A 27,954-nucleotide genomic window follows, 5' to 3' on the forward strand; every position below is an offset into this window, starting at 1 on the left:
GAAGAGATGTTACATGGCATCTCTGAAAACAGACTGTTTGATATCTTTCACCACTGGTTTCAGTGTCCCTGGCAAGCCCACCTGGTTCCAGAATTAGTGTAAATTGCCAGGTCTGTGTAAAAAGCTGGAGGGAACTGAAAGCTGTCAGTAATATCCAAGAGAGCCTCATAGCCTTACACTGCAGGAACTGTCTCTCAAAGTGGTTTTGGTGCATTTTGGATTCTTCAAGAAACATGTTTACCCTATCTACTTCTCAAAAAAATTTCTAACAGCCCACTGTAGAATTCTGCATATGATTTCTTGGTCCCATCACAGAAACTTTAAATAGGTGAGTTCCTTATTCCAAGAATTCTTTTCTGAATTCACCTCTTTCATGACATGTTCTTTGATTAACCCCACTTTGATTCAGTGTTCATTTTAACAGATATTTATCCTTCTACCATGTGTCTGCATGATAGAAGGAGCTGGAGCCACTGTGGTGAGCAAGATAAATATGGTCCCTGTACCTTTATAACTCCCTGTCAGGTGGTGGTGGCACCTGGAATCAGTCATTATAAGCTGGGTGGGTGTTGGGGAAAGAGAAGTCTTCAGTTCTGGGGGTGGTACAAAGCAAGGTTTCCCCTTGCCTGGGGATCAAGGACAGCCTTGGATGAGAGGAATTATCCAGGGAGCCATTTGGTGATTGTTCTTGTCATGCCAAAGAACTAAACGATCACGCAGCAATAAAAGTTGGTGAACTAGAAGCCTGTCCTTTTGTTCAGCCTTCTGTTGCCAAGGCTTTTGGTTCAGTCAGAATACTAATAAGCATGTGAGACCTGAGTTGCTGAGCTTGGTTTTGGATGCAAGATGAAAAAATTCAAACATAGCAGAACTCACTTCCCACTTAACCAAAGCACCCAGTGAACTTACACCCTCTGTCCCCTCTGTAGTATTGTCAGACACCCACAACACAAGGAACACTTTTAGCTAATGGGCTGCTCTCTAGCACACACCAGCCTACTTCTGCTCCCACCACGTGAGTGAGACACATACTTGCCAGGAGTCCCCAAGTCTGCTTCTGCTCATTGAACTCATACTCTAATTAAGGACCTCTGCACACACCATTCCCCTCTCTTCACCCCCCAACCCCCAGCCCCAGATCCTTTTCAAGTAAACATCTCAAGCCAACTGCCCTCCTCCCATTCTCTACTATTACAGCTAATTTAAAAAAAAAAAAAAAAACTTAAATGCAGTCATGTCCCTGACTATGCAGATAAGCGTGTTTTTAATTGAAACTCTGGATACCAGATTGTAAATCAAGTTCTAAGAGCCAGAACATGTCTTCTGGTGGGTGGTTTAGTTGGTAGTTTACTTGGATTGTGGACTTGCACATTTTTCATTGTATCCCTGATGCACCCATATGTACAGAGCTGGCTATCAAGCATATAATAGTTCCTCAGTACTGGATAAGCAAATAAGCAGCTCTCCATGCTCACCCTGGATTTGGTGCTATAACCATTGGGTTATTTACCTCTGGGCACCTTTGGCCTGAGAATCTGTGGTTCAGAGTATTCCTATAATGGGAGAGGCAGGCAGGTTCATTTTTGGGCTGGCTGATAATTCTCACAACACCATGCTACTGAAACAAATGTTCTTTGAAGGTGTTTATCAAAAATTCAAATTCCTAGAGTCCACTGCCAAAGATTCCAATTCAGCAGACACAAAATGGGGTCCAGGGGTATGGATTTGATAAGCTTCTCAGTTGATTTTATTACAGGTAGTCTCTGGACTTGTCCCTAAATTCCCAGAAGTCGTGTTACTATAATATGTAGGTTTTCAAATCCCAGCCAGATGATATGAATACTGCTATCATTGAAACGCTCATTTCCTCCACATTTTAATTTTTCTAGAATTGGGTTGTATCTTATAATTGATCACATGCTATAATTTAACTGGCAAATTTTTTTCCTTTCTTAGTAATACATAAAATAATAGCACATATTACAGTCTTTGGCATCTTAGGCTTGATGAAATATGGTACTTTGATTGCTGAGTTAGTAGTTGATGAAAGAGAAAAGGCTTCTATCCAAAGCTAGAATTTACATATTTTAGATTTCAATCCCTCCATGCAATAGTCAGTATAGAAAATCTACGTAACAGTAACATAACATTAGCTATAGTCTGAGGGTATTAAATATTTTTGGAGTGTAACAAATTTACTGAATTCTTGGTCAAGAGATATGAAATACTCTCAAACAGATGAAGACTATCCATAAAGTTCAAAGACCTTGTAGTAGTATATGGAAAGTGTTCTAAAGGTTGGCTTATATTCTGTAAGCAAAACAAGCCTGCTGATAGTAATCAGCTCAAATTGGAGAAAGTCAGGATTCTTATTGCAAAACCTTGAGTGAAGACAGGTTTCCAAGCATACCCACTGTGTGGCCAGAAATATTATACATCAAAAAGACAGTAAATCGAATCCTCTGGGGTTTTTATTTCATCACTGAGTTTGAATTTCTGCCCTCCAACCCTCAAACAATTAACTCTGTTGATAAAGGTTTTCCTGGGAAAGCCAAGCGTTGAGGCATTTCTTCCTCCTTCCCAATTTCTTCTTAAAGTATTATTACCTTTCATTGAAACTTTCATTTTCACTGGTCTTTTGAAGTGCATTTTCATATCTGAAGAGTTTAAGTTTCCTGTCCCCCACCCTTTATTCCTGTACTTTTTGTTCTCTTGTCCTTTTGTGTTTTGTGAAATCTATTATTCTGTTAAGGATCAGGTTTGGGCAACAGGGAAAGATTCTAGGCATGTCAATAATTCTGAAGCTACTTGGCACTGAAGCATTTTTTTTCTTTGCCCCACTATGCCCAGACTGACATTTGACATCAATCAATGGTCAAGGTCTGAAGCAAGAATATCCTTGAGGTCAAAACCAAGAAATTATCCTGACTCTGATGCTATATTTCAGTTCTATTCTATTTAATGTAGGGTTTCTCAACAGCAGCGTTATTGGCATTTTGAACCTGTTAATTCTTTGTGTGTGGGGGGGGGGCTGTCCTGGGCCTCTATCCATTAGTTGCCACTAGGATCCTCCCCCAGCAACAATCAAAAATGTATCCAGAAATTCCCAAATGTCACTGGGGGAGGGGGGTTTGGGGGGGGACAAAATTGCCCCCAGTTGAGAATCACTGCTGTAATGAACTAGAGACTAGGGAGTATACCTGTCTGTGGTACATCAGGGCAAAACAAATATTCATTTTTTTAAACATAAAGTCTTGATTACTTTTGCATTATAGCTACTAATCCATATGATTAGCTCAATCCTGGGAGAAAAAGATTCTCTCACTTAACTGGTTTTTCAAACTTGTTTCAAAAAATGAGATCTTTAAGTGAATGCAAGAATGAAGTTTTCCAGCTTTAGAATATCCAGGGATACATTTTCATAAATCTAGCCTGGAGCCAGTGGACATAACCCGAGGCAAGGGGAGAGTCATAATGCTGGTATGATTTTAGATATTATCAGTGTTTCATTTGTGCCATTTTACCCGTCTGGCAGGAAACCACAGTCCTGATCTCTCAGAATTCACTGCCAGAACTTTTTCAGGTTTTTGACTTCCCTCTCCTATCAAGACTGAAGTGACAGAGAGGAGAGGGAGCTCAGTCATTAACTGGGAATTTTGCCCAAATGGAAGGGGAGGGGAGAGGTGTTGGTACACATGTGTGTCCAACATGTACCTACACGACTGTGTGAGATTAGCAGGTAGAAGGATAGCTCCAGATGCCAAGAGAGCAGATGGGGGTGCACATGTGTGTTTCGAAGGCTGGGCTTCAGGGGATTGGCTATTGTCCCTGAGCTCCTTATGCAAATGCACACCTCACTGCCGAGGCTACAGGTGAAAGCTTGTTTTAAAGTCAACCATATTCCTTGAGCAGATGTGTATTACACACCTTCCCAGCATAGAGGTTCAGGAATAGGTAGAGAGGAAAGGGGAGAAATGTAGCTAATTGAGCACCTCTCTGTAATAAACACTTTCATATTGGATGGATGGATAGATGAACAAATGAATGAGCCTTTAAGAAAAAAAAAGACACTAACTCTGATGTTAAATATAATGGTAATAGAACAAGGCATCATCCTGTTGGCTGAGAAGATGGCCACAACTACTTTAACTTCGGAAGTTTTAGCCTCATGCTGGGCCTGTTCTACTCACTGCCATAGCAGTGGGATTTGAGGAGTTGATTGATGGTCTCCCAGCCAAGTCTGGCTGTCTGCTCTCCTGAAAGGAGCTTATAACCAGTGGTGGGCTTATGAGTGGAGGCCCACTACTCCGCCAGCAGCACAAATGAGCCCTGCTCCACCCAGGCAAGAATGCAGGCCCTGCTCTTGGCACCATTCCTGGAAATGCAGAACAGGCTTCTTTATTCCAGTCTCCAGGCTTCTGGCTAGCAAGGAACACTGCCCGGCTATGAAGCGTTTTATGGGATTATAACGGAGTGTGCTGAAGGCAAGTTCTGAAAGGCACTTTGTGCCATTGCTTTGAGTGAAACTGACTGTTAGGGCAGTGTTGTTCCTAAGCTCATAAACACACACACAATCGCTTCTCGGCCTTTTGGCTAAGATCAAGTGTAGTATAAACACACACACACAGGCAGGATGGGAAACGCCAGGCTCCTGGGACCCACTCAGCTGGGCAGCATTGCAGAGTTGGACTGGCTTCCCGCAATTGCGACACCAGCCTCAGGAGTGGGCTTGGGAACCCTCCTGTAGAGCAGCCTGCTTCCTGACCAATCCTTTGGTCGCAGACATCTCTGGTTGGAATCCAGACAGAACACCCAAACCCTGAGTCTGCTAATGTTGGAGCAGCACATCACGCAGAGCGGAGGTTCTGGAGGGAGTCAGGGCACAAGGTGGACATTGCATGGGGTTAAAATACTCTTAAAATCCTTTAAATGTCTCAGGGACCACATACATGGCATGTGTATACCCCAAATTGCCAGCTTCAGTTTACAGGCCTTATTGTACCAAAAGTATATGTCTTTAAACACCGGAACCCTATTTATAGTGGTGAGACATTCATACTATGAGAAGCTTTAGAAGCATCAGAGTACCCAAGGGAATTCCAGATTCTCATCTTTTCTTTCACACTCATCTTGGGGCTTAGGCTTTTTTTTTTTTTTTTTTTTAAAGCACTGTTTAAATGGTTACACGTCACTAACAATCTCTCTCTGTCTTGTCTCTGCCTAGCATGTAGAGCACAAAACAGAAGTTTGCTGCAATGTTAAATGGCCATGAATAATGAAAATAAAAATAATGATTTTTATTGTTCCAAGTCTTTTGAGGAGGGGCAAAAAAAATGTTATGAGAGAAAGTAGGTATAGCAGCTTTCTCATCAACCAATGTGACTATTCTTTGCTCTACAGTAGTTGTACCTAAATGTGAGGTTGAAGTCCTCCTTTCCAAAGGGTTTATTTATTACCACACTGGGCTTATGATATGTCAGACTTTCTGCCTGGCCCTGAGGTTCCCACAGTGAGAAGACCAGTCATAGTTTGCTAGAATCACTCTTCTTCACCCAGTGCTGGAAGTAAACTTCCCAACGGAAGGATAAGGCCCAGTGAACTCCACCAGGGATCAAAGCCTGTCCCCAAAGGGGCTGCTGCTAGCCAGTCATCTAGTTGAGACGGTGGGCTCATGGGTGCCAGAAGAGCAGGAGAAATGGAATAAGGAGCAGCTCTAGGTGCTTCAGCTCATATCCTCAGCAGCCAGGGGAACCCTGAGTGAGGTGTGTCAGTGCCTCTCCTGGTCCTCCCATGGCTGCAGAATTAATCAGGGGCTGCTTTAGTTGGGTGCCCTTGGAGATAAGGTTCCCTTCACATCCCCCACCAAACTTGGTCAAGCTTACAGGAGCATCTGTGTAAGCTCCCATTCAGCACAGCTTGGGTTAAAAAGATGAAGCTAAAAAAAAAAAAAAAAAAAAAAGATGAAGCTGTGGTTGGGAATACAAATAGGAAAAATCAGTGGTCCAAGGGCATCTCTCTCACCCCATATCTCCTCTTTAATCACCTTCTTCCCACTGCTTTAGTGGATGGACTGCCTGCAGGGCTTCCAGCTGACCCACTCCCTGGGTGGGGGGGTACTGGGTCTGGGATGGGGACGCTCCTCATCAGCAAGATCCGGGAGGAGTACCCAGACAGGATTATGAACACATTCAGTGTGGTGCCCTCATCCATGGCGTCGGACAAGGTGGTGGAGCCCTATAACCGCCGCCCTCTCGGTCCACCAGCTGGTAGAAAACACAGACGAAACCTATTGCATTGATAATGAGGCTCTCTGTGATATCTACTTCAGAACCCTAAAACTGACCACACCTACCTATGGGGACCTCAGCCACCTGGTATCAGCCACCATGAGCAGGGTCACCACCTGCCTGCGCTTTCCTGGCCAGTTCATTGCTGACCTGCGCCAAGCTGGCTGTCAGTATCGTCCCCTTCCCCAGCTTCGCCCCACTGAGCAGCCAAGGCAGCCAGTGGTCCCGGGCCCTGACGGTGCCTGAACTCACCCAAAAGATGTCTGATGTTAAGAACATGATGGCTGCCTGTGACCCCTGCCACGGCCGCTACCTGACCGTGGCCGCAGTATTCAGGGGCTGCATGTCCATGAAGGAGGTGGACGAGCAGATGCTAAACATCCAAAACAAGAACAGCAGCTACTTCGTCGAGTGGATCCCCAACAACGTGAAAACAGCTGTCTGTGACATCCCACCCCAGGGGCTGAAGATGTCCGCCACCTTCATCGGCATCGACATATTTAAGATTTATTTATTTATTTGGGGGGGGGGCAGGGGCAAAGGGAAAGGAGAGAGAGAATCCTCAAGCAGACTCCCCACGGAGTATAGAGTCCCATGCAGGGCTTAATCCCAGGACCCTGAGATCATGACCTGAGCTGAAATCAAGAGTCAGATGCTTGGGCAGGCCGGGTGGCTCAGTGGTTTAGCACCACCTTCGGCTCAGGCCCTGATCCTGGAGACCCAGGGTCGAGTCCTACATCAGGCTCCCTGCATGGAGCCTGCTTCTCCCTCTGCCTGTCTCTCTCTCTCTCTCTCTCTCTCATGAATAAATAAATTTAAAAATATATCTTAAAAAAAAGATGCTTAACCATCTGAGCCATCCAGATGTGCCCCAGGATATATATTTGAGGGGGAAAAAACCTCAGGTGCTTTCTTCAGTCTCAACTGGATCTCACTAATTCAAGAGTCTCCTTTACATGTGTGGTAAAAACAAGGCTAGCAAAACTGGCCAATAGACTCTACCTTTTCTGAAGGCAGTTTGTCCACACTAGCTGGATAGGAAAATAGGTGAATTTAGTGCCAGAGTGTGGGTTTGGTACCTGGGATGAATAAGCTATGTATCATGAGGTTTCCTGCCTGGAAAGTAGAAACTGTGGACTCTGGCCTTAGCTGGAAGCAGAGAATGCTGAAACAGGGTCTAGATATTTCCATTACCATAACCTCTTGTAGACCTAAGAAGTCAAAACAAAAGACATCATCTCCCCATACCACCACCTGCTGTGGTCATGACTGATGGGGGAGGGCAGGGGAGTTCAACAGTGCTGTTCACAAAAATAACTTTTGAGACAGTGATCATTTTAATATTTAAAAAAAATAACTTCTAAGTTACCCAGTAACATACAAATATGTTTTGTAAAAATTTTAAGAACAATAGCTATAAAGTTAAAGTCTCCTTTGCTACGTTTAATCCTTTAATCCCCGGTGTACACCCTCGCACTGATTGCCTCCCCCAAGGAGACTAGCCCCAAGGAGACTCGTAAATTTGCTGTATATCCTTCTGGATGGTTTCCAGTGAAACCATTTACCTACATGTTGCTATAGAAAATACATGGTATATGCAGATGTGTTTTCAACACAAATGGTATGATACTGTGCTTACTCTGCAATTATTCTTTAACTGAACTTAATACATTGGAGATCTTTCCATGCCACAGGCCTAGAGATTCCTTCTTTTTGAGCAGAGTTCTATAAGGAGAATTTAGTTAAGCACTCCCAGTTGATAGACATTACAGTTGTTTCCAGTTTGGGGTTGGTTTGTTTTTTACTGTCCCAGACAGGGATGCAGCAAATGATCTTAGAATTCCCTATCGGACATTTATAATGTATTTCTCCAGTAAGGCTTGGTACAGCCGGCTGGCCCCCTCACAGCTTCATCTTGACAGACCCTGTCAGATTGCCCTTCTGAGTGGCTGACTACCTCTAAGCAGCCTCCTCATATATATAAATGGGTGCAGAGGAAGGAGCTCAAAGGAAGTGTCAGGAAGTGGTGGAAATATATTTCCTGATTATGAAAGTGGTTATGTAAGTGTTTACATTTGTCAACACTCCACTAGCTGTATACTTTAAATGGGCACAGCTTACTCTTTATAGATCGTACTCCAGTGACGTTCCTTTAAAAAACAAATGTGTGAAGGAAGGTTGGCTGGAAATAAGGCAAGACAGGATACCGCCTCTTCTTAATGTGGGCTTTTTTTTTTTTTTTAAAGATTTTATTTATTTGAGAGAGAACCCGATATCGCGACAGAGAGAGCAAGAGCAGGGAGGGGAGGGAGGAGCAGGCTTCCCGCTGAGCTCCCACGTGGAGCTCCATCCCAAGACCCTGAGGTCATGACCTGGGCTGAAGGCAGACTTAACCCACTGAGCCACCCAGGCGCCCCTTAATGTGGGCTTTTAAAAGGCTCGCTTCTCCACCGGGCCTCCTCTACCCGCCGCCCAGCTTCGCCCCAGCCTCGGTTCTACCCGCCGCCTCTTCCAGCCCCCGAGTGCCAGCCAGGCAGTCACTGGGTGGGCGGCCTCCCGCCTCCCGCCTCCCGCCTCCCGCCGGCGGGAAGAAGGATCCCACCGCGGGCTCGCGCCTGGGGAGCTAAGGGGGTTTCCGCGAGGCTGTACCTGGGCGCTCCGGGGCCGCGTCGAGGCGGCCGAGCCGGCGCTCCGCCCCCGCCCCGCCCAGGTGGGCGGGCCCAGCCGAGGCTCCACCCCCTTTCAGCCGGAGAGCCGAGTCGGTCCTGCCAGGGAAGAAGTCGGCTGTCAGTCTCCGAGCCGGCGCTCCGCCCACCCACCCTCGGCTCCCTGGCCCCGCCCCCAGGTGGGCGGGCCCGGCCGAGGCTCCACCCCCCGTTTCAGCCGGAGAGCCGAGTCGGTCCTGCCAGGGAAGAAGTCGGCTGTCACTCTCCGAGCCGGCGCTCCGCCCCCCGGCTCCCTGGCCCCGCCCCCAGGTGGGCGTGCCCGGTTGAGGCTCCACCCCCTTTCAGCCGGAGAGCCGAGTCGGTACCGCCAGGCGAGAAGCCGGCTGTCACTCTTCGAGCCGGCGCTCCGTCCCCACCTGTCCCGCCCCAGGTGGGCGAGCCCGGCCGAGGCTCCACCCCCTTTTCAGCCGGAGAGCCGAGTCGGTCCCGCCAGGCGAGAAGCCGGCTGTCACTCTCCGAGCCGGCGCTCCGCCCCCACCCCCCCGGCTCCCCCTGGCCCCGCCCCAGGTGGGCGGGCCCGGCCGAGGCTCCACCCCCTTTCAGCCGCAGAGCCGAGTCGGTCCCGCCGGGCGAGAAGCCGGCTGTCAGTCTCCGAGCAGACGCTGCCGCCCGGCACCGTGGAGCTGGGGCCCCCTTTCGCCTGGGAGTTTTGTGGTCGCCTCGGGTCAGCTGTGACATCCCAAAGAGCAGGCCCGGCAGCCACCATGGTGGCCAAGGATTACCCCTTCTACCTCACGGTCAAGAGGGCGAACTGCAGCCTGGATGTACCCCCGTCCAGCAGTCCGGCGAAGGACCTGGAGGTAGGACCTCCACTGGGACCTCTCAGGGTCCGTTCGTCCGTCCGTCCGTCTGACCCTACGTCTCGCTCCACCTCTCTCTCGGCTCCCTCGCTCTGTCAGTCTCTCCGTGCTTGCATCTCTCGTTCAGTGTGTTCACCTCCTCCTTGCTCGCTCTCTCTCCTCCTCCCCTTCTTTCCCTCTACCTCTCCCCTTCCCTCTTATCCTCTCTCCCCCTCTCCCCATTTCTCTCTCTCACACACACTCTTCTCCCTCCTTGCCTCACTTTCTCTCTACCTCCTTTCTTCTGCCCCTCCTCTGTGGATCATCATGAGTCTCCTCTTCCACTTGGCCTGGACTCTCTTGCATCCTGCAGGGCTCTCCTCAGACTGTCAATCTTCTGTCGAGACCTTCTTTTACTGTATCCTTAGGCCCTGAAGTCGGCGAAGAGCTACTGAAGAGCTACCTTTTAAGCTTGGGTTTCCTCTTGCCTGGGTTGGGGAGCAAGAGGAGGCCTTTGGGGCCATCCCACCTGTCAGGCTTGACTTTGTAGCTGTTTGGCAGCCAGGACAGGACCTGACACCTCTGCTTGTCATCTGTGGCCAGTGGAGTCATTCAGCTGGGGGTCTAGAGACTAAATGAGTAATCTGAGTGTCTTGCACATGGATCCTGAAAATGAATTAAACTCCTTGGGGGCAGTGGGAAGCTGTCTTGGAATACTGGAAGCATTTCTCTTTCTGGGAGCTTTCTGGTGCCTTGAGGGCAATGTGAGGGAGTCCTCCTCCTCCTGGCTTGTGTTTGGTCTTGCCTTTTACTTCTGTGTGTTACATCTCCAGCAAAGAGCTCACTGGCCTTAAAGGTTGGGTTCAGCTGGGTGAGAAAGCATCCTTCTCGGTCTTTGAGGGCCTTAGGGACTATAGTTGCTTCCACTAGACCACAGCTTTGCTGTGGCCGAGCTATAGTGAAACCCAAGGACCCAAATCATCCCTGCTGCTCATGGGTGTATCTGAGAAATTGTCACTCTGTCCAACCATGACTGGGAAAGTCTGGAGGCAGATGTACATCCGACCTTGATGCAGCAGTCTTGAGGGTTCCACCCACCCACCACCCTTGGGTCTACTTAGCTGTGTGCACTTGGCTCACTGAATTACGTATGTTCGGGAGGACAGCATCAAAGATTCATTGCTTTTAACAAGAGCTGCTCCAAGCTGACAAGACTCCAAACAGTCTTCAGTTGTAATCAGCTTTCTGTAAGCTGAGCACAACTAACTTCTCACCCCCACCCCCACCCCACACTCCAGCTCAGTTGTATAATTTCACAAAGAGTTTTTGTTCTCAGCAGCTGTGGAAGTGTGTTTGGACTCTTATTTAATGGTGTTTGGTGTTTGGACTCTTATTTAAGTTTTGACAAGATAGCACCAGCATAGGTTGTTCAGGCTTGGAATGGATATAATGATTTTTCAGTAGGAGCTTCATAATTTAATGCATGTGGGACCAAAGAAGCTAGTATCCTCTGAAACTCCTTTTGGAAAGAAGCAAAGCATAACAAAGTTGAATTACTAACTTGAAATGGATCAAAGGAAAGAATAGTGAGAATAGCTCTGGACTCTAACTAGTCCTTTCTTGCTATCCCTTAGTCCTATGTTTTCTGTAGTTTGGCTAAAAGCTTAGGTAAAACTCATCTGCTTGATCTTTTCTTATTCTTATACTTAGAAATATATCTGTATATCACAAGTGTAATGAAAGAAATGTACCACCAAATGTCAAATATTAATTTTCTTCATGGCAGGCAGATCAAAATCAAAATTATAAAGTGAGACTTATTTTCCTTTTATAAGGATGTCTTGGTATGGGAGTAAGGATGAGAGAGGAACAGTTTTGGAAATGGTAAATATCCCCATTGAGTGTTTTGTGTATGTGTGTGCAGTTTAAATCAGAGAAGTATCATGTATGCTCTATACATCTTGAGGCAGAGATGTCCAGTCCAGTGCATCTCCTAGCTTCATTTCCTGATAATGACAATAGGCAAAGTTGGGAAAAGAAACTGAAGTGAATTTAGGGGGTAGTTTTCTGGTTTCATTATCTGTGCAAAAGACAGTCAACCCTTGTAGGCCTTACTTCTCCATAAACAATTAACTAAAATATATTTTCTACCAGCAGGTGTCATCAGTATTTATAAATGTTTAAAGAACAACATATCCTGGTAGGCCTTTTGAAAAACATGATTATAAATAAGGCATTGACTATTAATTCCTATGAAAGTAATTTTTTAAGACTGATCATTTTTTTTCCAAAACAAGGTAGTTCTACAGAGAAAGACTGGCTTATCCAAAGTACTTTTTGACCTTCAAACGCAGTTTCTATAAAGCACCTGTGCCCTTTAGACATAATAATGGCTGTTCCTTCGGAATTTGCTATGGGGAGGAGCAATGTACAGTCAAGTGCCTTCTAGCATGGTTCTTGTGGTTGCAGCCGGCATGCTGGGGAAAGCCACTTAAGGAAAGACTTGTGGGGAAGGGGCTGGTGTGTGGCAATGTGCATTTGATACCATACACTTGAGTTTAAAATATGCAACAATAAACATTCTCTTAAATGCAAATTATAACTAAAGTTCTCCTTGAGATTTAAGTGTTTTGTGATTTTCTTAATTTCAGTGATAGTTTCCAGTGAAAAAAAGTGTTATATTTTTAAAATTTATTTTCTTTAAAATGTTTCTTTTAAACACCGGAAGTATTCTACATGGATTATGATATTAATATAATACTGCTTTCTAATCTGATATTTCCTTATGGCATGGATGTATGAGTTGGGTTGCAAGTGTTTACTATCACAAACCAGCTAGATCCTTCCAACTCTAATCATTAACTGTGAAATTCAAGGAGCTGAGTCCATTTTAGTCCATTGCTCTTGACTTTTACAGAGAAACATGGTATCACATGAGCATGGTTAAGCTTGCTTCTTCTGATCACTTATGTAGCTTTGCTCAGTTTATCTGTCTTCTTATTTATTGGGTACTTATTCCCATGCCAGGAGGTACTGGTCCTTCCAGGCATGTTAATTGCTCTGAACACCTGATCAAGTCACTAGAAAGAAAGCTGTTAGTTTTTAATGAATTACAATGATTATAAGTTAAAAGTCACTATTTCCACATAGTGACAAAAGTCACTATTTCCACTATTTTTTTGCTTTTAAAAAAAGCAGCTCAGGGGCGACTGGGTGGCTCAGTCAGTTGCGCATCTGACTCTTGATTTCAGCTCAGATCATGATCTGAGGGTTGTGAGATCGAGCCCCTCATCTAGCTCCATGCTCAGCATGGAGTCCACTTGGGATTATTTTTCTCTCTCTAGCCCTCGCCTTGCCCAATAAATAATCTTATTTTTTAAAAAAGAAAGAAAGACAGCTCAAATGAATGCCTATGTTGGCTAAGAATGCTGGAGCCTGGTGAGAAGGTTTTAAGAGTTTGAGGTCCATTTCATTTTTAATGAAAATATAAAGAGATGTTTCCATTATTTTCTTTTTAAGAATATATCTGACAAAAAAAAAGAATATATCTGACAATTTGATAGACAGCTCACTTTGGGTTTTAAGATTCATTATCTAAGATGTTGGTCAGGATTAGACCAGATTTAGTTTGCAGTATTTGTAATCATTGCCTTTGTCTCTCAAAAGTATATGATCTGATTTTGACTCTACCAGTAACCTTGTGTGGCTCTTGGAATGACATGTCCCTAGAAATGACAGAGCTCTATCCCTAAGTTCCAGATCTAGTGTCTCACTTAAGACCCTAGCTATGTTTTATAGGGTTAACATAAAGCACATATTTTTCTCCTTACTTTATGAATAAAGACACTGAGGGGAGGTGACTTGCAGAAAGCCATGAAGAAAATCAGCAGCTGAACCAAGATCCGGTGCCAGGTTTCCTGATGGATTTAGTCCAACATTTTATACCGGCATACTTTGTGGCACATAAGGGTATTTACCTCTATGAAGAAAAAGAGAGTGGAATGAAAACTTAACAGACATGTAAAATGCTTTAAAATGTTTTCTTTTAAATATATAATCATGAGTACTTTATGTAACTGGGGGAGTACTTTTAAAGCTTCAGCTCTAAAGGGTAAGATGAACCCTGTGCCCCTGCCATAATTTATGCCCCAGTAAGTCCACATGTGGACTTGAAAATTGTATGCACCTGGAGTTGTACTCCTTGCATGCCAGCTGGAGAGCTAAAGAAGTCAAATGGTTTCCAGTAATTTATACATTTCTTGGAATCTATATCATATAGTGTTGACCTAAAGTATATACTACCAACTGCATGGAAATAGCTCTGAGGAGTTATTGCAGTTAGAATCCTGATATTTCTTCAAGTGACCAAATAAGTAGATTCCATGAATCATGTGACTTTGGGTCTTGCTGGAAGGGAAGCAACATAGAGTTACTCAGGTAAAGGCCATCACTTACTGATAGGATCCAGTTATGGTCATCCAGCCCATAATTCTGAGACCTGTTCAAATGGGGTCTTGAGGGGCCTCCAGATTACAATGTACTTGAACTAGGAACATAGGCCTATTAAAGTAAAACATGTTGACTTTACACATGTACATTTAAGGATGTTCAGGGTATCAACTCTGAACTGAGTCCTAATGCCATCTCCACCACCTGCTCAGTGGTGTCACCTTGGACAAACTACTTTGCCTCTCTAAGCCTTGTTTTCCTCAGTGGTAAAATGGGATGATGAGAGTTCTACCTCCTAGGATCATAGTGAGGGTCAACGAGGTGATTCATGCTTAGTCCCAGTGCTTGGCACATAGTAAGTGTTCAATAAATAGCACCATCATCATCAAGACTTGTGCATCTTGAAAAGATTCCCCAAATAATTTTAATTAATGATCACTATCCTAATTTTATGAGTGTTCTTTTATGCATAGCAGGGCATTAGGGGCCTTTCTATGGCTTCTCAAATTTTTATCTCCACAACAATCCTATGAGGTTGGTGTACATGTTCCTTTTTATAGAAGAAGAAGCTGAGGCTCAGAGCTGGGTAATAGCCTTTCTAGGATGGTTGAGCTACTAGGTGGAGGAGCCAAGATTCACACCCTACTCTGACCCTGAAGTCTGTACTTTCCCAACCACATCACATTGAGTCTAAATGACTAAATCACTGGTCTCCTCACCACATAACACATGAAGGATTTGCTGGAGCAAATAGCTTCACGGTCAAAAGCCTACTTTTTCCTGAGTTTCTGGATGGGAGACCCTGCCATTACTCAGAGAGCCCACTTCACAGAATGGCTACAAACCCAAAGGAGTAGGAATTGTAAGCCTCCATGAGGGAAGGTTTTGGCAACTTCCGTTCTGTGTTTCTCAACACCAAAAAGCTGATCTTTGGCAGAATTCCGCATGCTCAGCTCTGTGGAGATGACACCGTTAGTTCTGCAATTAGTCATTTTGCTTATCTACATTAACCACCAGCCTTCCACCTAAACCAATAACTGGAAGGCCCTGATTCCATCTGGATACTTGCAAATTGTGTCATTTTCTCAAGTCACTCTGCAATTGCCTATAAAATCCTGGACTGGTGCCACTGTTTTTATAACAACTGAATGAAAATAAATTACTGATCATATCCTAATTTTGCAAAGCCCTGTGCACATGTAATTGTTATTAATGGCCTGTGTACTCTAGAAGGGCTACTTCATTTATGATGTATGCATGCAGTTGCCTTCCATAGTTTGTCAGCGTTGGTAATGTGTACAGGTCACACACAAAATGAGGAAATTGCTGTGATTGCATTGCCATTTATTTTTATATCGACTCATGGACTGTCAAGAATGAAGGCCAGTGGGTTTCTAATGCCTTCCATTTTTTATAAATTGACACCGGTTATTAGCTTAGAAGAGGCTATGTCACACGTTAATCAAGAAAGGCTTCTGAACCTCCCACTGCCCGGTAAAGGAGTGGTTTCTTCTTAAGTCTAGAAACACTTGTGTCTGGACCTTCTGTGTTTGAGCCATTGTGTTCTTTTGTGAGAAGGCAGGTCTGATTATTACTAAACTTCAATTGATTGGAGCAGAACCAGAAATCTTAATGGTAAATTCACTGGATTTTCCCCCCTCTTCTGACTCTTAAGATGAGGAGGTAAGGAGTAGCAAAACAATCTTTTTTTTTTTTTTTTCCGGGGATTTATGAAACAAACAAACAAAACTAGCCTCCAGGAAATGACCCAGGGTCATTGCATTCGAGAACCTTAGAGTAGGAAAGGCCTGTTGAGAACATGGAGCCCAGTGCTAATCTGCTGTTGGATCCTTTCAATCTCTGCTTAAACATCTCCAAAGACAGAGAGCTCATTACCTTCTGAGCCTGTACATTCGGTCTTTGTTCAGTATGCATCATGAAAAAAATCCTCTCTTAATAGTAACATTGCTTTCTCCAACTGAATATTACACAGTAATATTTTCTCATGTGTTTAAGAGGCATTAAGGCATCTCCTTAAATATTTGAAAACCCTTTTTCCCTAACTACTCCCACTCTGCACACACACATGCACACATGTGTATACACACACACACACACATGCTTCCCCCAGGAGCTTGTTTCTTTTGGCTAGACGTCCTGGTTCCTCTAACTTTTCCAAATGGAACATACTATCCAATCTCTTTCTCTTCCTTGCTTGTTTGCACCAGACATCCTCAGTGTCCCTGGACATCTTGAGCATTGATTAGCCCACAGAGACACTGTATATAATGTTATATCAACAAACAAGGTGTTTGTTGGGTTTAATGTGCTTCCTTAGACAAAAGAGGTAGACTAATACATTGAAGAGAATTTTTGAAATAGAGATGCCAGACTGAAGATTAATATTTTTGTCATGTAATTTATACAAATGTAAAAGAACCTTCCGAGATGTCCATTGATAAATGGGCAAAGAGGCATTAATAGGTAGTTCACAGACAAGGAACTGTGAAAGTAAAGATTGTTTAAATGTTCACTCTAATAGAAGCTATAGAAATGAAAAAGGTATAATAGGTGCTGTTTCATACCTAATTGACATCACAAATATTTTTTTAAAGATTTTATTTATTTGAGACAGAGAGAGATAGGAAGAGAGAGCACAAACAGGAGGATGAGGGACTCGATTCCAGGATCCTGGGATCATGACTTAAGCTAAAGGCAGACACTTAACTGACTGAGCCACCCAGGCACCCCCCTGACATCACAAATATTTTAAAGATATGATAGAACCCAGTCCTAGGGATGTTGCAGGGAAATAACATGCATCTGTGGAGAATGAGGGTATTCATCAGTATATATTAAAACACAAAAAAGGTTCAAATCTCTGGACCCAGTATTCTAGCTCTTAGGAGGAAGAATGCTATGTGTCCAAAGTTGTTCATAATGATATTATTTACAGTAATGATTATACTGTATTTTTGTGCATTTTATAGGTTCCAAAGCATTTTTATATTCTTTTCCTCACTTGGGTATAATTATCCCCACTTTAAAGATTAGGATCCTGAGAATCAGAGATATTCAATAATTTTCACAGGATCACACAACTGGGCATAGCAGAGCTGAAGCTTGAAGTCCAGTTGTCTGATTTCAGTTTAGCATCCCTCCTTATTTTTAAAACAGAAAAACCAACAATCCCTCTGACCTATAATGAGGAAATGGCTCCGTGTAGCACGGCCTCTGGCACAGGCATCAGTGGCATCATTTGAGGCATTGCACGCTAGGCAACAGAAATGCTTTAATGTTTTTGTAAAAAATTAAAAAGGAAAAAAGTGGAGCATAATTACACACATGATATAGCCCATTTAAATGTATATGTATGCACATGGGATGTAGAGAAGTCAGGGAAGAGATATTTCTACCCATGCCCCTCTCCTTCTGTCACTATGCTCACTAAATTCACAGCAATGCTGCCCTGTGTTCAAATAGCAGGCAGCTATTTTCATATATATGATCTCCTTTGAACCTTGCACAGGCTGAGGGAGGCTGACCAAGGCAAGGACTGTCCTCTTTGTTTGTCAACTGAAGAAACAGAGATTCAGAGACATTAGGAGGCAGGGCCAAAATGTTGGGCCTTCCTTGCCCAGCCTTGACCTCTCAGGTTGGTGGTAAGCAGAGCTATATTTTTGGTGTTCAAAGTGAATGCCAATAAATTTAGAACACTGCATGCAGAGACCTCACTTGGGAGCCAGTGGACTGGTGGGTCCATCCCATGGCCTGCACTCCAGATTCAAGTGCAAAGCTTACTTTATATTTGATGTATGATTGGTGTTAAACAAGAAGCCCACAAAAAAATGGATAGACAGAAACTTTTGTACATGTAGATGACATCCCTTAAAATGATGTCTTCCTGAGCTCAGATCCTGCAGATCTAATGTTTGCAGCAGAGGTGATAATTAAATGGTAAAGAGAAATAGAGCATTCCCTCCCCCTCTAAGGGATGGTTTCCATAGATACCATGAGAAATTGGCAACCTGAGCAAAATAAAACTGAGAGCCTATGTCAGGACCTTGAAAAAAATATGTAAAGTTAAATGTTTAGCTGTTGCCACCATTGTCAGATTTGGAACTTTGGAGACTTCCTGGAGGAAGAAGCCACAGAAAAAAAGGGAAGCAGCCAGTGAGTGGAAAGAGAAAGAGCTACAGGCCTGATACCTGAGGGGGACAATTAGTAAGTCTGTGTGCTCTCTGGCCCCAACACAAGGCCAGTGCAAGCATCCCTCTCCAGTGTTATCTTACACTGAAATGCTAACATTTCATAATCCCCAAGTGATGCAGGCATGTGAAGAACAACCCCAGGCAAATAGAGAAGATAATTAAAGGTCACTGGTGAAGACTATTCATATGTTTGACTTTGCACAGGTTGGGGTGGCTTATCGGTATCCTGTTAGGTTTTTGGGTCTTGTTTATTCTCACACACCTTTAGTTATTCTCCTTACTGGTTGGTGGTTACATTGGATGTTCTGGGTGTGGTCTTGCAGAAGGGGTCTGAAACCACTGTGAAGAAGGAAACAGACTATTACAAGAAGAAAAAAATTGATGGTAACTTAAGTGTCAACCACAGACATGTGAAAAGTCACCTTCTGGCTCAGCTGTTTGGTGACTTAAGTTGGACAGCTTTGAAAGGGAGCGTGTTTGAAGAGGGTTGGTTTTCTCTTATTAGTTTCTGAATGCTTTATGTCCACTCTCTAAGGGCCGAGGGGAGTGAGCTATGTTCTGACTCAGCAGCAAGGAATGGGGACTTGCTTTGGAGAACTCTTAAAAGCTTAAATCTCAATTTCTTTAGCAGCATTGATTTCTAAGCTGATTCTTAAAAGAATCTCCCTACTACTTGGGGACAGGACACAAGTAGACTCAGGGGACCTCAGAGTCTTTGATTCTGGAATGAGAACACTGGCTTAGTCACTTTTTTACCAGAAGGTGGGTTTCATACCATTTGTGGTAGCCCGAACAGATACCAGGGACAAGGGGGATACAGAGATAGGACACATACAGTAATTTTGAATCCCTTTCTCTTTTCAGTTCTCTTCCTGTCCTGATCCTTTTGATCATGCTGAGGAGAAAGTCTTAGTTTGGAGTTAATGTGTCTTTAATACCTTTCGAGCACTTGCTGGTTCCCCTTTTTAACACAACTCAGGCCTCAGGCTTAGAAGCTTCAGGCAGGCAAGAGTATCTAATAAGAATTTAACAATAGGGTTCATTTTTTCAAGTTATTTTCTACTTAGAGCCAAGGCAGTGATAGTGTTTGTTTTTATAATATGGTTACTTAAGTAAAAGATGAGTAACTTAAGGAAATATTAACTATGTAATAGTTCAGGTGGTATGTACATTGGCAAAAAAAAAAGTTGTCACAATGGTACTGAGAGTTTGGAAACTGCACATTGCGTGTATTCTGAGGGCTCTTCTCTGGCCAGAGCTCTGCAGCAATAGGTTCCCAAGTTTGGGTACAGCTGCATACAGACTAAATCTTAAATTTGGACTTCGAACATAGGACCCAGATTTCAAATATCAAGATTTTTTTAACAGATAAAGATGGACTTTAGTGTGTCATATAAAATTATCCTGGACTAGATGTTAGCAATTTTTTTTAAAGATTTTATTTATTTATTCATGATAGACACAGAGAGGGGGGTTGGGCAGAGGCACAGGCGGAGGGAGAAGTAGGCTCCATGCCGGAAGCCTGATTCGGGACTCAATCCTGGGACTCCAGGACCACGCCCTGGACCAAAGGCAGGTGCTAAACCGCTGAGCCACCCAGGGATCACCAGCAATTTTTTTTAATTGGATTTCTGTTCTAAGAACAAAAATCGTTTTCTTTCTTTTCAAAGCTTCAAGTTCCCAAGTTCCAGCTGAAGTCATTTAACCCATCTTCTTCCATTTCCCCTTCACCCCAAGAGCAGGATTGAGCAAGGTTATATTTTAATTTGGGGTAGTCCCAGAGTGGTGGTTAGGAATTTGGATTTAAGGATAGACTGAGCCTTGTCTGAATCCCAAATTGGCTACTTGTGAGCCAGGAGACCTTGGACAGTGACTCATCCTCTAAAGCCTCAGTTTCCTTATCTGTAAATAAGAGTTTCCAAGGGAACTGGAAAGATGAATGAGCATGCAGAAGGCTTCCACAAAGCAAGTATTCCACAGATGAGTAGCAACAATAGCAGCATCTATTTACAGTGTACATCAGTTGAGTAGAAGCTGTGGCTGATCATCCTCTCAAGGGGTCTGCTGGGAGATCACTCCTTCCCTTGTAGGAAATACCCACCCGATTTCCCAGGGATTTGAGTTGGCCCTGGCCACTATTTTTTTTAAAAAACAAAAGATGTTCCGAAGCACACTGGCAAGATTCATGTTCATTCCTGCCAGGCAGGATGAAAAAAAAAACTAGTATGATTTTCTGATGTTCCCAGAATGACTTTCAAGCAGGAGTGTGAGCTCAGGGTAGAGAAGCACCCTGGTCATGGGAGATGAAGAGCATGTCATCCATCCACAAGGCTGGCTCCCATCTGATCCATGTCATCTGGGAACCAAGCTCCAACCACAGGGACAGACCCAGCGCAGGTGAGGAGGATTAGGTTGCTTTGCGAGTTCTTCCTGCCCTATTCATTAGCAGCGTGCTTTAATTATAAATAGATCCTTTGTTAGAAATGTGGGGAAGTTCCATAGCGTGATGGACACAACTTGGTGAAGAACCACACAACTAAAAATGACCCTTAATTGCTCTGTGATTGTCAGTAAATATTTATTGAGACCACAGTCTAACAATTTCTCCTGAATTTAAAAGGGAAAGGCATGCTTTCTCTCCTCAAGGAACTTGTACTTTAGTTTGACTGAGTCATTCAGAACCCTAACAAACAGGCAGTGATTGTCAATCAGTGGAAAGAGGGATGGGGAAGCAGGCAATCTCACTGGGGATTTTGACAGACTTCGAGGGGACAGTACTGGGAGGTGGTCATCCAATGAGCCCCCTGGTGCTGGATGTTCACACACCATTCCCCAGGTTTGCCCTAACAAAGGGCTATGTCCACTGAGGCACATAAGCAGAGCACCTGTGCACCTGGCTGGGCTCTCGAAGATCCTGGTGGGTACAGGGCAGGGGGAAGACAAGGGAGGCTGCTGACTCCAGAGTGACAGGGCTTGAATGTGGAATAAACAGCTTCAAATTTTCCACTTCCTGCCTCAGTCTGCATTGCCCTGTTCTACCATCTTTATTTCCCACAGGGTTTAGGAGATGAGCAGGGCTATGGTTAAAATCACAGGTCTCGCTGAGGAACAGCCTTGGGCTCAGTCCTGGCTCTGCCACTGGCTGTGTAACCTTAGGAAAAGTTCTTAACCCCTCTGAGCCTCAGTTCCATCAGTTTTATGAAATGGGTATATTAATAGTACTAACTTAAGAGAAATCAAGGAAATCGTGCATAGAGAGCACTTTGGCACAGCCTGGCATGAAGTCATTGTCAGTATTGTTGCTATTGTGTTGTAAGAGGAAGTTGTGTATCTAGGGAAGCTGGTGTGGGGGGTGGCAGGGAGGGCTTTCAAGTCAGGTAGATTTGAATTTCAATTGCAGCTCCTACTAGGTATGACTTGGGGCAAGTCACTTTACTTCTCTGAACACCGGCTTTCTCTTTTATAAAATGAGGTGATGGGGTTGCTGTATGGTATAGATGAGTGTGTGTGTGCCAACACCTGGCACAGGGTGACTCCATGGCTCTTAGAGTCCCCACATAAGGGTCCCCCATCGTCTAGCACTTCCTTCTCTAGTTGATAGAAGAGATGAATCACACTTGGGTTAGGTGTGGGACGACGTCTCTATTTCTAGAAAATTGCCAGAATCTGTAAGTAAGGAACCCAGCAGTATGTAATTTAATAACCATTCTGGAGGCTTTGCAGGGTTACATGGCCCCTAACACTCTGTACAGCCCTGCTTTATAAATTCAGGAGCAGCCCCAGAGCCTCACTTCTAAATGGTGGGGCAGGAGGTGCAAGCATCCGGCCAGTGAGACTTTTCCCTTCATCCCTGGAGGAAACTTTTCCAGGGAAATCTTGCCAGATTAGACCCCATGTGGTCTTCCAAAAGAACCCTCCCATCTGTGGACGGCCTGAGCTGGAAGACTCATGGGAATTTGCCCCTTTCTGCCACAATAAATAACATTTTTCTTTTACCACAAAACTGCCTTTGTCTTTTCTGGAAACTCTTACTGGCATCCCTTACCACTGAATCTCCAATGGCTAAACCAACATTTTTTTTACAAACCAAACAGTCAAATCACAGGTTTGTGTCTACTTCTTTTCTTTTAAGTCAACTTCATTGTTTATTCATTTTCTCTCTTGTGACTTTTTTTTTATTTAATATGTATATTTTTTATTGGAGTTCAATTTGCCTGAGGCTTCTGCCTCCTTTGTCGTGTATGATACACTCTTCTCCAAATTTGCAGGCTTCTGAATTTTAATACACTGTAGATAATAATACATCTGGTTGTATATTAATTGCTCAGAGTTAGAAATAATACATAATCACTATGTTTCAAGGTTGCAAATGTACAACACTGAGAACCAAGTGTTTGTTAGGAGTCTTTGGAAAAACCCATTCTTAGTGGGCATTTTTCATTTCTGTCATTAAGAATGTGCTACAGAATGAAAACTGTCTTAAGTAAAGGTAGTCTTGTGTTCTGTGTGCATGCACACACACATACACACACACACACTTACACATCTCCCAAGGGATAACATTTTGAAGTTATCATGTGCTTATTTGGAGTGTGTAGGAGCAACAGAAAGGCCATATGAATCCATTATAGATTACCTACCTCTCAGCTTCCCGAACAGCATACTTTGTACCTTATTTTTCTACATACCATTGCTCAGTGGGTGGTAAGATGTCAGCTAAAAGCTGAAAACAGGAAAGCTTAAATTTTTTAAATTTTATTCCCAATTCAGTCAATCCCTTATGGCTGTGCCACTGGTAGCTTTTTCCATTTTGAATAATCAGATTTCAGTGTATTCTGTTCTCAGTTGAGAGCAGACTGTTCTAAAACCTGCAAGTGCAGTGTTCCCTGGTTCTAACTGGAGGCATGTGCTGTTGAGGATGCACGTGGGCTCAATGATTTGAAGAGATAAATTGTGCTAGAAGGGCCGGCTGGGGGGGACCAGGGAGTGTGGCAAATGTATTTTATGATTCTCTCTGGAGGCCACATTTCTGCAAGTCTTGTCTACTCAGATATTGTTCTTGCCAAAAACAGAAGTTGAGTGGACCACAAGAGTAGGGGGTCCATGTTCTCATCCAGTTGACCCCATGCCCTTGGTCATTTGTCCCTGTAGGTTTTACCCAGCAGGTGTATGTGAGATTGCTGGTCCCATCCTAGTCTTCAGTCAGATGGCAGACCTCGCTGTCCCTTTGCTTGCCTGAGACATATTTGATCATCCCAAATTCAGCTGGAACAGTCTGTCCTTCCTTTGGGACATTGAGATTAAAATCTGAGCATCTTTTTTTATTTCTGTGCTTTTTTTTTTTTTTTCCATTTCTGGGAAATGAAGATAATGCTGAGGTTCAGAGGATAATAGGTGGATGAAAAACAGAAAGGACATGCCAGTGTATCTGTATGGTCCTTTCTGGAAGCCCAGGGAAACTTGTTATTTGGGGGAGAGATTCCACCTTGCTCACCTGACATGAGCTAAACACCCACGGTTCCTATCAGTATCTAATCCCAGGTCATACTGGGATCTGACAAGATTGGAGACCAGCTCTTCTAGCCCATAATTTAGTGATGTTGGGTTGGGTAGGGTGGTTCTGATGAAGACCTCAAGACCCACTTGGATTCCCTTCCCCAATTCAGGTTCTTATCTTGAGATTTCATTTTCCTCTCCTCCGGCATAGCCTTAGATCCTGCCAAACCACGCCCAGTGTTTCTCTATCCAGCTAGAGCTTGACTAAACAGATGATAAAACTGCAGGAAGAAAGGCAAGGCAGGAATGTGGAATCAAAATATGTGGTCTCATAACCTGAGATGTAGTAGCAGGAGCATGTCATTGGTGAGATTGTGTTGTGGCAAGTGACATGGAGTTCCAGCTTCATCCCAGAGAGGCCCAGGGCAAAAATCTAGTGCTGCAGGAAGTGGACCAGGGTAGGAGAGCAGCCTTGGGGAGAGACCACACCTCTCCCTGGGCATCAGAAATAAGAGAAATAATCTGATATTTACTTATGGGGCAGGCTTGTAGCAAGCACATTGCACACACATGATCTCATGTCATCTTCCCAACAACTTTGTGAAGGGGTAGGAGAGTCACCCCCACTTCACAGGGGAGGAGACCAAGCCCATGGAGGTTCCATTGTTGGTCCGAGGTCATAGGGCATTGTGCTCTGGCCAGGAAGTTTGGCTCATATTTTATCCTTAGATCCTTTGCAAAGAATCAACACATTCTTTGGGCCAGCATGATAAGAACTTTGTCACTTGCCGCAGAGACTTTCCACTTCTTCCTAAACTCTGGGGAAGCCTCAGCAAATATCCTTAGTCTGTACACAGCAGTTCCCAAACCTGAAGTATGGTGTGATCTCCAATGGCATTCTCCCTCTTCCCCTCAACTCAGCCCAAGGGGAAGCCAGGGATTCCCTTTTATAGAGATAAACAAATGCAGAATTTGTATCCCACCAAAGGAGTTCTAAGAAGTCAGTAGGAAATAACTGCCTGTGAAACCCCAGAACCACAGAGGCCTTCCTCTGGGCCCTGTGCCTGTGATTAGGCCACCACTGCCACCTCCAGGTGCCTTGTTGGCATTCTGCAACCAGCAGTGTGTGCTTTGACCCCATTTTTCTAGACCTACGGATGAGTGTAGCATGATGGGCACAAAATGCACATTCTTGCCAAAAATGCACAACCTGAATCTAATGGTGAGAAAATATCTCTTGGGCCCAAAGCTGGCCTTTCCTTAAAGGCCACAGAGGGATGACTCTGCTGGCAGCCCCAACACTTTTTTAGGGGGTCAGACTCTTGAAGTACTTCAGGCCTGAGCATCTGGCCCTGTCTGCCTCAAGACAGTAAGAGTTTGCTTGATGTTCGGAAGGCAGACATGGACCCAGGGACCGCAGAGAGAGCTGAATATTTGGGTTCCTCTTTCTCTGAAGGTCTGTAGTGCCATGTCTGGGCATGACCAAAATGAGTTGCAGGCAATGGGCTGGCGTTTGCTGAAAGGAACTTAACTGGGGTGTGGGTGTACATTTCTCCTCTGCCCAAGGTTAATGGTAACATCCTGTGTAAGAGAACTTGAATGTGGTCTTCTACTAAACTCCAATATTTTAGGGCTATTTATTAGATGTGTTTAATCTTGGGCCAATTTAACCAGTAGCAGACTAATAAAATAACAAATTTGGGCTTGCTGCCAGGACAAATGTTGACTTACCCTTATAATGTTGACTGAAACGAATAACTTTGAAAGTAATTGAAAAGTGAAACATTTGCCAAAAATACAGTGTCTGAAACAGTGGTTCTGTTTTATTTTACTGGCACTGCTAAGAGATTATGTTCGTAACCTAGGCTGCTGCTGACTGCTTCAGCTCTGAGAGAGTTCCATATTTTACTGAATTATTTCCCAAGGTTCATTTTTTTTCCATCCCATCACCGTCATTCAGCAAAAATGAATTTCCCCATGGCAGACAAGTAGGTCAGGTTATTTTTCTAATGTAGAGGCACAAATTCAATGATAATCAGAAAATAAAGATAATAAGTTGCTTGACGTCTGCCCTCAGAAACAAAATGGTTTGCCCTGAACATTAGCCCTCTCAGAGTTTGTAGTAAGATTAATTGCTTCTGCAGGGTATATTGGCTGAAATCCATCTCCCTCATTCCACACCCCTCTTTCCCTTCATTCTGCCATTTAGTTTGTGCGAACATTAGGGAGCTATAGCATTTTGCCAGCATGTGTTTTAGACTTGAAGGAAACGAGAAGGCCTGGAGGAAATGAAGCCGGGATGACCACAGAAGTTGTCCGAAAGTGTCATTTCTTTCGAGCCTCATTTTTTATTTACTTTTTGTGGGAGGCCCTGTTTGGGGGAGGGACTGAGCAAGGTTTCAGAGGCTTGTGCCAGTATTGTCTTCACTCAGTCACATGTCTCCCTGATGTCTCCCCCTTAATCAAGGCTTCCCAAAAGCAGCCACCTCACAGGCAGACTTTGGCTAGATGCCGCAGGTGCTGAGTGATGCGGGCTGAGAAGACTTGATGTTCAGGGAATAAATATAACCTCTCTAACCTTCACATGTTCAGTTTTATGGCCCTGATAACTGATGGTTTAATTTGTGGGTCTACCCAGACCATCTTGTGACATCTCTATCATCTGCTGTTTAGCATTTCCATGAGAGGAGGCTGGAGAAATTGTTTGGTTCTCAACATAGCAGTCCAATATCCTGCCCGCAGCTTGTCATGAGACTGAACTAACTCAGCGTGGCCTATGAATTTTATTTATCCAGGCTCTCCTTGCTGTCCACTAGCAAGCAAAAATACGAAAATAAATAATAAACAAAAAACTACACAGCTTTTTTTTTTTAAGAAATTGAGATGTTTTTCTTATAGCATCTGATATGGAGAGTTAAGCCATTTCATCACAGAGGAAATCAAATCTCTCTTGGATGCATAGGGCAAGGCAACCAGACCCACAGCTGGAGAGAATAAACACAAAGGTGTGGCCTCCATCTTTGAGATTAGCCAAGACAAAGGTATCAGGGATCCCTCCAGGAACTGTTCCTGGTGGTTTGTCAAAGTCCACAGGGTCTGTTGCCTTTTGTTGAAAGCACTGATAAGCATCTCTAAAGGAAAATTATAGTTCTGAGTTTGAAGACCTTTTGCTCACCTTGTGGGTTAGAAACCAATAATCCTGAAATGCATTTGGCCTAATCAATGAAGCCAGGTTTCCGTTGGAATTTGGGCCTCATTATCTGCCTTTCAACTTCTGGTAACAGATGACACCAGGTCAGTTAGCTCTGTGCCAGGGAAAAGAGAACAGAAAAAAAAAAAAAAAAAAAAACCTTCATGGAAATTTTAGAGTTAGAGACCATTATTTCATTATTGTCTTTTTCTATTTACAAAAATATAAGATGGAGAGCCACTTGCAGGCTCCAGAGAAGCTTCCCTTTGTGTTCCTGTAGCTCTGGTCCTCTTGCTCAGACAGCTCTATGAAGGTTTCCTTATCACTGCCTCCGTGTCCTACGTGCCCCTATGGTCTGTTGTACGCTGCCTGCTGATCAGCTGCCCCTCTCCTGGCCCACTTCAACCCGCTCTGACTCTATTGGGTACTTTGCCTGGATTGACCTCCCAGTTCAGCCAGGAGGCATCCCCTCTAGGGTGATAATGTACACTTCAGTGAAGGCAGTTTTGCAAATGCTGGGTAGTCACAGAGTTAGATTTAAAAGGATGCACATAGTTACAATTTATCTCTTCCAATATATGTATTAATTATGGAGAGAGTAGTAAATTTGTAAGGAGAACTCCAACAGATAACTATTCACTATATATATATTCGCTAACTAGGACAGCTATAACAAAGTACCACAAGCTGGGTAGCTTAGAACAGAAAATTATTTCTCACCGTTCTGGAGACCAGAAGTCTGAAATCAAAGTATTGGCCTCAGAAACCTGCAGGAGAATCCTTCCTTGGCTCTTCCTAGCTTCTGGTATTTGTTGT

At 44.0% G+C, this 27,954-nt stretch overlaps 1 protein-coding gene and 1 pseudogene across 6 annotated transcripts in view; both read left to right on the forward strand.

The window, feature by feature from the left end:
- ARHGEF3 (Rho guanine nucleotide exchange factor 3) overlaps positions 1 to 27,954 on the forward strand; it is a 304,915-nt gene that overhangs the window by 224,688 nt on the left and 52,273 nt on the right. Inside the window, exon 1 of one of the 6 annotated variants that reach the window (XM_025456269.3) lies at positions 9,552 to 9,813. The exons of 4 other annotated variants lie outside the window; for them this stretch is intronic. In XM_025456269.3, the coding sequence (XP_025312054.1) occupies positions 9,718 to 9,813 (96 nt within the window). In that variant the 5' untranslated portion in view covers positions 9,552 to 9,717. Of the gene's footprint in view, positions 1 to 9,551; positions 9,814 to 20,786; positions 20,850 to 27,954 lie in introns of those variants that run through there. One more of the 6 variants, XM_035703420.2, reaches the window with a different exon arrangement.
- Positions 6,051 to 6,834, forward strand: LOC125753078 (tubulin beta chain-like; annotated as a pseudogene).

This window comes from Canis lupus, chromosome 20 (genome assembly GCF_003254725.2).
Source record: "Canis lupus dingo isolate Sandy chromosome 20, ASM325472v2, whole genome shotgun sequence".
Taxonomy (NCBI): Eukaryota; Metazoa; Chordata; class Mammalia; order Carnivora; family Canidae; genus Canis; species Canis lupus.